At 47.4% G+C, this 9,325-nt stretch overlaps 3 protein-coding genes across 4 annotated transcripts; 2 read left to right on the top strand and 1 right to left on the bottom strand.

Annotated features, from left to right (window-relative positions):
* Positions 1 to 35: 35 nt before the first annotated feature.
* LOC131206581 (guanine nucleotide exchange factor MSS4 homolog) lies at positions 36 to 1,182 on the bottom strand. The gene is made up of 2 exons (XM_058199189.1): positions 976 to 1,182; positions 36 to 891 (listed from the first exon to the last, which is right to left on the bottom strand). Exons 1-2 carry the CDS (start codon positions 1,114 to 1,116, stop codon positions 643 to 645), a joined length of 390 nt encoding a protein of 129 aa, XP_058055172.1. The 5' UTR covers positions 1,117 to 1,182; the 3' UTR covers positions 36 to 642.
* Positions 1,183 to 1,359: 177 nt separating this feature from the next.
* LOC131214938 (epsilon-sarcoglycan) lies at positions 1,360 to 3,387 on the top strand. Of its 2 annotated transcripts, XM_058209286.1 has the most exons (5): positions 1,360 to 2,222; positions 2,285 to 2,505; positions 2,596 to 2,658; positions 2,764 to 2,901; positions 2,969 to 3,387. In XM_058209286.1, exons 1-5 carry the CDS (start codon positions 1,491 to 1,493, stop codon positions 3,102 to 3,104), a joined length of 1,290 nt encoding a protein of 429 aa, XP_058065269.1. In that variant the 5' UTR covers positions 1,360 to 1,490; the 3' UTR covers positions 3,105 to 3,387. The 2 variants fall into 2 exon arrangements, with proteins under 2 accessions (XP_058065269.1, XP_058065270.1); XM_058209287.1 differs by lacking the exon at positions 2,596 to 2,658.
* Positions 3,388 to 3,588: 201 nt separating this feature from the next.
* Positions 3,589 to 7,012, top strand: LOC131216609 (periodic tryptophan protein 2 homolog). The gene is made up of 7 exons (XM_058211144.1): positions 3,589 to 3,654; positions 3,721 to 3,833; positions 3,902 to 5,719; positions 5,781 to 5,928; positions 5,997 to 6,396; positions 6,471 to 6,687; positions 6,757 to 7,012. Exons 1-7 carry the CDS (start codon positions 3,637 to 3,639, stop codon positions 7,010 to 7,012), a joined length of 2,970 nt encoding a protein of 989 aa, XP_058067127.1. The 5' UTR covers positions 3,589 to 3,636.
* Positions 7,013 to 9,325: the final 2,313 nt, after the last annotated feature.

Genomic DNA, 9,325 nt, shown 5'->3' with positions numbered 1-9,325 from the left:
TCTAGGCCGTTGCTTTATTACGATTTTGCATTTTCTATTGTTTAGCTTTCTTTTCAGCTGTTCATAGGAAGAATAACCCCCACAATCACACCCAATCGATATGAAAGGACTCTACGTAAATAGATTGTGTATTAAATGTGTATTATATGAGTCTTGGACCTCTTCTCGACCCTACCGAGGGTCTCTGTGAACATACTATCGATCTTCCCCCGAATACCCCGATCTGCCGTCGTGGATTATACCCTTCCGGTTTTTATTACCTTTCCAAGCTTTGCGGTTCATATCATCGTTACTGAAGCTTTTATCGCTTTGAATTCGATTTGTTTTTCTAATTTGGTTACGAATATGTTTTGAAATATTAAAGTTTTTTAAGCTCAAATCAGCTCTTATTGAAGAATTACTTTGTCCGACGAAAAACCCAGTGATGTTATTAGCCTCTTTCAGATGTTCCTCACAAAAGCCACCCAGCATAAAACGATAATTGACTATTTACAAAACGAAAACAATTGCCTATTGAACAATTGAGAAAAATATAGTGGCCCTCCCTGGAAAGTACCTCTGATCGTGGGAGTTAAGAACATTTTATTAAACACTTGTCATGCCAGTTTGCGCTACACCCCAAAACGACCGTGTCGGTGCCGCTTATTCGTGTTTCACCCGTTCGAGGGCCACATAGCATTGCTTCGTGGCTAAATCATAATACCCAACGGGCCCTACTTCACAGTCGGCGCATATCAAGTACTTCTTGTTGTTGACCGTGTTGCTGAATCCGATGTTTTCGAAAATGTACATATCCTTGACCATCCAAAAGTGTTTCAGTTTTTGGCACGCGAAACCCTCGTCGTTCTGTGCCGTCGTTTCCTTTTTCTGCCGCGCTTCCGGGAGATCATACTGAAATTAAGCGATAAGAATACGAAATGATCAAACATGCCAATCGCACCGTGCGAAAGCAAAACAAGGGTCAAAGGATATTACTTCAATGTCCGTGTAGTCTGCGTTTGCCGGTTTCAGCATCAAGGAACCGCATCGTTCGCACTTTACGTTCGTTTTGTTGCGTGAACTTTCGTCGACCAATTCTGTGAAGGCGGGCGCGACTAACGTATCTTCACTGGACATGCTGCCGGTGGGAAAAACCTTCGTTTTAAGTTTTCCGAACAGGAATGTAACAAAGCGAGGATAACAAATGAACGAACGGGTTTGTTTACAACGCAACGAACTGTCACAGAGGCTGTGAGATTTTCTACTGACAGGCTGTGAGATTGTCCGACAATACATTTTTTTTAAAACTCCACGCACATGCGCAACGGACTACTTTTCCGCATGTTTGTTTTGCCCTGACATCGAATGGAGCGAAAATTGCATCTCCGAGTGGCACACTACATTATAAAGTTATCGTAATTTATTACAGAGTCGATGTTGTGAATGCAGACTTGCGTCCAGAGCACAAGAGGTTACGTCTTCGAAGTCAAAACAACTTGCAGTGGACAGTGATGAAAACGTTGGCCTTAGCTTTGGTGCTGCTTCCGCTGTGCTGTGGCACCGAAACCATTTACATTACGGACGATGTGTCCGTCTCGGAGCTCTTCTCGTTGCGTATCGAGCCGCGCATGTTCAACTGGACGTACGAGGGGCTTAGTGAGCAGTTCCACTATCGATCTTCGCTCGAGGGATACCCCGATTTGCCGTCGTGGACACGCTATATGTACAGTAAGGAATATCACTCTGGGTTCCTCTACGGGACGCCACCGACACGTACTGCCGATACGCGGGTTCCGATCGAAATTATCGCCCTTAACCGGATGTCGTACGAGACGAAGCGCTTGGTGCTGATTCTGGCCGTTCATCGGAAGCAGCCTGCAAAACACGCCATCCAAATGAAGATCGACAACCTGAATTGGGTGCACATGATGGATCCGGGCCGGATCGAGAATCTCAAGAACATCTTCCGCAACGAGCTGTGGCCAGAAAGCCGCGCAGATCTGCACATCATCTTCATGGATTCGGCGGTTAGACTGGGCGCCAGAATGCCGCTCAGGCCGCAGCAACGCGAAGGGGTCGTTGTGCATCTTGGCAGTCGGGCCGACTTCTCGGGACGCATGCTCGATCTTCAGGAGGAAGTGAAACCGCTGTATAAGATTGCCTCTTGCACGTACAAACGTACGTCCGTGCAGACGACATTCGAAAACTCTGGCTTTAAGCTAGATTGGTGCGCTTTCCGTTTGGTAAGTCTGAGACCTAAGAAGATAAGGGCAGCATATTCATGACCATTTTGTCGGTTTTACAGACGACAGCCGATGATGACATTACGGCATTGCCACATCATCCGAACGAAAGCCTCAGGCATGCCGGTTCTCATGTTGAAAAGTGGGACGCACCGTTGAAGTCGGAAATTCCGGAGCGCAACTACAGCGACGAGGTGGCCATTTCATTCGCTATCCCTGGCATGATTTTTGCCCTGCTCATCTGTGCTTTGACCATCATTCTGTGTTTCCAGCACGAAAAATTGTAAGCAACGGTCTTGGGCGTCTTTAAAGATGGTTTTGTAGCTTTTGGTTTCTCATTTTATCATTTATCTTATTTTTGATTCCACAACAGGCAGGATGACGATTCAGAGTATTATTTCAATCATGTTTTCTACATTTGTTCAGACTTCCTTAGGTAACGGAATCGAGCGGACTCGTTCAAACAATTCGCGTCTTCGCTCATTACTGTGTAATGTTATTTCTTTTCTTCTACTTGCATGTGGTTTCCTTACTGAGACAGGATGCATAAGTCTTCCCGGAACGAGTACAACATGGTGCCGTCGAATGTGCAGATGGTCTACTCACAAGACGATACTCACTCCACGATCAAGCTGAAGAGCTTGCGAGATGCCCCATTGGATGATCCTCAGCGTCTTAGGTGTGTTGGACGGTCGTTTGCTACTGATGCTGTAATGGAAAGTAATCTGTTCCTTCCTCCTTTTAAGCCCATCGGATAGCTACTATCGCGAGGCCAGTCCTCATATTAGCAACTTGTACATGCGCCCGAAACCACCGCCGTACAAGCTGACGGGCAACTCATCTCCGACGATGAATCGAGGCGCAACCGATAACGAGATATGACAAGTGGAGCCGAGAATTTTGTTCTGCTAAACCCGGATGCGCACAAGTAACTGTGGAACGAAATTCGAACCACGAACTCTGCTCATGGTGGTGGAGTTTGTCGAAGGAATTGATAGTCGTAGTTGTAGCTATTAGTCGTTGCTTCGCCAGCAAGCGTGTAATCAAAACCATCTCTCTTCCGGTAGCATATCATACAGAATAACCGCCGGATAATATTAGTGTGCTTCATATGATTGAAATTATCCTCCAGAAATTGAAATTTAAGCATGCCAGTTAATCGTTACAGTAGATACGAAAGCAATAAAGTTAGTGTGTCTGAAAATAAAAGTAAAGTGCTTTCTGCTACAAGGGCCAGTTTAGGAACGGAACGGAAAATGAAACACTCACCGTGTTGGTGTTCATCGGCAATACTGTTCATTTACGGCCACAACAAATAACTGTCAAACTCAGCCATGTGCTTTGTTGCGCCGGTCGAAAAGATAAACATACCGAATGGTGCTTTAGTTTTGCTGTTTTCGTACATTTCTACAACATGAAGTTCGCTTACAAGGTAAGTAAATAGTGTATAGTGTAAATGTAGCATGCTCAGCTTCATGATTTCTCATTTGCTTTCCAGTTCAGCAACCTCCTCGGAGCGGTGTTTCGGAGAGGAAATCTTTTGTTCACGCCGGACGGCTACTCCGTGATCAGTCCAGTGGGCAATCGGATAACAATATTTGACCTAAAGAGGTACGTAGATAGACTATCTTCCGGCAGCAGTTTGCGGGCTAAACAGTGTTCGTTCCCTTACCATACAGCAATAAATCGTCCACACTGAGCATCGAGAGCCAGTACAACTATACGGCCATCGACCTCTCGCCTGATGGCTGCCTGTTGGTGGTGGTGAACGAAATTGGCGAGGCGCAGATGATCAGCATGATCTCACAGACCACCATTCATCGATACAAGTTCCGCACTGAGGTCAAGTGGCTGCGATTTAGCCCGGACGGGAAGTTTTTCGCGGCGTGCGTCAACACGGCTGTCCTGGTGTTCCGTACGCCGGGTGAAGCGTCTGGAACGTACGGTTCGTTTGTAGTGGCCCGAGCCCTGGAAGTGGCGTACGATGAGACCGTTTTTCTCGACTGGGCTCCAAACTCGAAGGTGCTGGCAATCGGCTCAAAGGATAACACCGTGCGGCTACACAATGTCGTGTACCTGAACACATTTCGCCCGTTCGTACTCGGTGGCCACCGGGCAGAAATAGTTGGGTGCTTCTTCGAGGACCGAACACTCGATTTGAACACGATCAGTAGCGACGGTCAACTGATGCTGTGGGAGTGCGGGATGGATGTCGGCGATCTGCATAAAACCCGGGCCCAACTCGAACACGAGGAAGAAGGCACGCCGCGCCTCAAAAAGGAGCGTCAAGACGATGAAGACGGTGACGGCGAGACGGAGAATTTTTCGACCGATAAGGATTACGAAAAAGAAGGTCCTTCTGGTCTGGGAGAACGAGACCTGCAGATGGAGCATCTGCGCGATGCCGGCATGGCAAAGGACGGTGAAGAACGGGACGCACAAGGAAAGGTGATTGTGGGGTTGAAACGGCATCCGTTCTTCTACAAACGGCTGGCGCGCCACTTTTTGGGTGATGAACCGCGGAAGGAGAACCGCAGCGCGATCGTCAGCGCGGCCGCGTACCATAAGCAGCTGCGGATCCTCGTGGTGGCGTTTTCGACAGGGGCATTCTACCTGTACGAGCTGCCGGATGTTAACATGATCCACTCGCTTTGCATCTCGGAGATGAGCATCGGCTCGGTGGTGTTCAACAACACGGGCGACTGGTTGGCTCTCGGTGTATCCGAACTGGGCCAATTGTTGGTTTGGGAGTGGCAAAGCGAGCAGTATATCATGAAGCAGCAGGAGCACTCGCAGGGTATGAATTGCGTAGCGTACGCACCGGACGGGCACCAGCTAGTGACCGGAGGTCACGACGGAAAGGTGAAGCTGTGGAGCATCACGAGCGGCTTCTGTATCGTGACGTTCAACGAGCACACGTCGGCCGTGATGGCGGTGGAGTTTTGTCGGAACAAAAAGTTTCTCGTCAGTGCATCTCTGGACGGGACGGTGCGAGCGTACGACGTGACACGTTACCGAAACTTCCGCACTTTCACCTCTCCCGAACCAGTCCAGTTTGCGTCAGTGGCGGCCGATTTTTCCGGTGAACTGGTCGCCGCAGGTAGTCAGGACTCGTTCGAGGTCTACCTGTGGTCGATGAAACTGGGTCGCCTGCTGGAGGTGCTGAGTGGCCACGAGGGACCGGTGGTATCATTGGCATTCGCACCGATCGCTTCGTCGTCGGCGATGGTGTCTGGCTCGTGGGACCAGACGGTGCGCATCTGGGACTGCCTGGAAGCGTCCGGAGCGCAGGAAACGATCCAACTCGGCTCGGACGTGGTTTGCGTCGCATTTAAGCCGGATGGTGAGGAGGTGGCAGTATCCACGCTGAACGGTAACATCACCGTGTTTCACGCGAAAACTGCCGCGCAGCTTGCGTCAATCGAGGGCAGAAACGATATGGAGGGAAGTGTCTCTCAGCAAGATTTGAACACGGCTCAGAGGAATCTGCTCGGAAGGTGAGACAACCTGTGATCATCACAAAACGAATGCTTTATATTCCCAGTACTCGCTTCGCAGAGCTTTTATGTCCATCTGTTACTCGGCCGACGGGGAGTGTTTGCTGGCCGGGGGCAGATCGAAGTACGTCTGCATCTACAACGTGAAGGAAGCGATTCTGTTGAAAAAGTTCCAAATCACCCAAAATCGAAGCCTGGACGGAATGGATGTAAGTATCTGGAATGGAGGCGATCCCCGTAGTTTGGAGTACTATCTGCGTTCTGTCGTTTGTTAAAGGAATTTATGAACCGTCGCAACCTTACCGAGTTCGGCAACATGGCGCTGCTGGAGGAGCGCGAAGAGCTCGAAGGTGGCAACGTGGCGGTGCAGTTGCCGGGAGCGAAGAAAGGGAACATGGCGGCTCGAAACGTGAAACCGGAGGTAAACGTGCTGTCGGTACGGTTTTCGCCCTCCGGTCAAACGTGGGCCGCCGTTTCGAGTGAAGGTTTGCTGGTTTACGCTCTGCACAAAGGGATCGTGTTCGATCCGTTCCAACTGTCAACGGAGGTAACACCGCGGGCGACCCGTGTGTTGCTGTACCAGAAGAAGGACTACGGTGGGGCCATGCTGATGGCACTGAAGCTTAACGAACCGAGCCTCCTGCAGGAGGTCATCGAAAGTGTTCCCTTCAGCGACGGTAAGTGAAGCAATAGACGAACAGAGTAAGTGAGAATCCTCCCGAAATTAACTTGCTTCCTACTGCGGTTACAGTGGAGCTGGTGCAGGAATCCTTGCCGGACGAGTTTGCGCACAGGACATTGCAGTTTGTAGCGAGAACACTTGGTAACACGCGGCACGTTGAGTTTTACTTGCGCTGGTCGACCGTACTGCTAACACGACTGGGCCAGGTGGAATCCCTTTTGGACACGCAAACCCTGGTTACGTTGCACCAGAACCTGAATCACAAATATGATCAGCTGAACAAAATGTACGAGACGAACCCGCCGTGTCCGTTGAACAATTCATTATTTGATTCTCCTCTTTCCACAAATTGCAGCTGCGATTTTAACAAGTACACCTTGCAAGTGTTGAAAAACTTATCTGTCTCCAACAAGGCGACGAAAAGAGCGCCATCCAATGGGAAGGGACAAGATCACAAAGGTACTGCGGCTGAGCGAGTGGCAGAGGAAGACGGTTCCTCTTCGGAGGACGAGTTCGAATTGATGCTGTTGAACGAACGTGTCCAGCGGCAATCTAGCGACGAGGACGAGCAGGATGCGAACAGTGACGCGATGGAAGCAGACGATCATTAGCGGCCCAACAACCAATACAAGTCGCAAGAAAATAAAATAAGGCTCTTATAAGAATCCAATAGGTAATGATAGAGTTCATTGATTTTGGTTGTGTTCGAATTTATGTTTAATCGATTTCTTTCATTCTTAAGGAAGATCTTCGGACGGTCGATAGTAGTGTTTCGATCAGTTTACAGATTTACTATGTGTAGTCGGCCGCCTTCCAGTTCTCTCTTGTCCCTGCCTCAATTATTGTGGTGGTCGTCTGTAGTATCAAGAATTGAGGTACGTTAAATCCAACGTTATCGAAATCTATCTAAACTGTGCCCAGAGGGAACGTATGTTTGCCGTCTATTACCGTTTTCGGATGCTCCCACCGCGAATCATATTTGGGTAGATAATTTGAAAATAGTAAAAATTGACAACTGAAAATAAGATACTTTGGATCGTCAGTCCCCGGTGCTTCTGCTTATTAGGTGCGCGTCTCACGGTCTCGCTGCTTCAACCTGTTGCTTTTCAGATTGCTTTCACTATGCCAAGGCATGGTGTTGGGGGTTTAAAGCTCCATTTTTTATGAATGGTATTCTTTTATTTACACTGCTCACTGTATCTCCGTGGTTATTTTGTTAAAGGGTAATGTGTTCACTTCCTCTTTTGTAACAACTTGTTATTGTTTCTTTACCTTTACAAACCCTCTTTGTGTTGTTGTTGTTGATTTGGGCGATTTGAAGTGTTCTTTTCGGTTTATACGCTATACTATCTCTTTGATATTGTTTCGGTAATTAATAGGAAACCATTTGTAAAATGTTTAATTTTCGGTTAGTATTCGCTTTACAGTAGAAGCTGGTGAAAGAATCGGAACGGTCGCCACAGAACCGTCCCTAAACCCATTGTAGTGTCTTGTAGCCGGCGACATTGGCGTAGCGACGCGTCGGAGCAGAGCCTTTTCAGCAGCATAGCTTTGAAGTGTGTTGTATTTAGTAGATAGTGCATGTGTTTGTTTTGAATTTACTTTCTAGCTAATGTTTATCACAATTCCATGTTATTTCTCTGTCTCGTTTTGACGCTCTCACTCTCCCTATCTGTCTGCACAGCACGCCACAATAATTTTGAATGGCCACACTTAACTGCGCAATCATGTTTCATTCATTTGCACAATTTAACATTTCGCGTGTTTGTGGTTTTGCTTCAAATGTTTGTAACTCTTCATAGGAAAGTTCTCCAGCGAGCTTCGACCGTCGTGACCGATTAACGATTACACTACACATGTTTGAGTAAAGTGGAATAAAGTTTTTCTTCTTCCGAAAAGGCACAGCGTTTATGCTTATATCTTAATATTTTCACTACGCAAAACATAACGTGAACAAGTGTTTGCTCGTTGTAGCTGTAGACTGCCTGCTATCTCTTCTTCGGTTTATAGAATTCAGTTTATTGTTTTGTGCTTTCGCCTTTTGGTTTGTCTCTGCCGCTGCACTACATCAGCATTAAATTTTGCGTTTCCCAATTTTCACTCTTCAGCTGTCTTAAATAGTATAAGGTACTTATTGCTTTCACAGCGGTTAGAACCTACCAATTGTATAAGAACGGCGGTAATGCACTAAATGCCATATAGTATGTTTGCTTGCAGCATAGCCTCGCGGTGCTACTGCGGTCCCACTTCCGGAACCGGAAGGCAATTATAGATTATATTGTCCTTGCAGCCATCGACGGCGATGGTAATGAGACAAGAGCCTAAGAAAACGGGCACGTTTCCGCGGTTTTCCCCTGTTTCCGTTTCCTCCAACATGAAATCATGCTGTTTAGTAATTCTATGTTGCACGGGAAGCAACCCGATAAATATGTTTTACAGTGAAATGTTGGCCGTCGGAAATCGAACGGAAACTAACTGCTTGATTGAACGGAAATGGCCTCAGAGTTGGCTACTCAAAATGTCTACCAAATTATACCATTTCTAGAAGCTACGCAACGCAACACTTTCAGCAATACATAAACAATATACCATTTTTACACTTAGTAAAGCTTTTCAAATATTACTAAACTCCTACCTACAACTCTCTCTCTCTCTCTCTCTCTCTCTATCGATGTGCGAGAAGAAACCAGTGTTTATTAGCTTATTCATTTGCTTTTGTGCCGCTGAAATTCGAATTCGCGTTGCTCCTGGGGTACGGGAAGTCCTGTCCTGTCTTTTGCGGCGTTGTCTCCCTGTGAACCGGTGGAACTAGAACTGAAAGCACGGCCTGGAAGGCTTTGAGCCTCCTTCTACTTGAGCTCGCTCTAAAAATTTCGATTCTGGTGTAAAATCTCGAATTTGTAGTTTGGTGTTCGCGTCATAAG

This window comes from Anopheles bellator, chromosome 1, assembly GCF_943735745.2.
Source record: "Anopheles bellator chromosome 1, idAnoBellAS_SP24_06.2, whole genome shotgun sequence".
Taxonomy (NCBI): domain Eukaryota; kingdom Metazoa; phylum Arthropoda; class Insecta; order Diptera; family Culicidae; genus Anopheles; species Anopheles bellator.
This window is presented reverse-complemented; position numbering and strand designations above follow the sequence as displayed.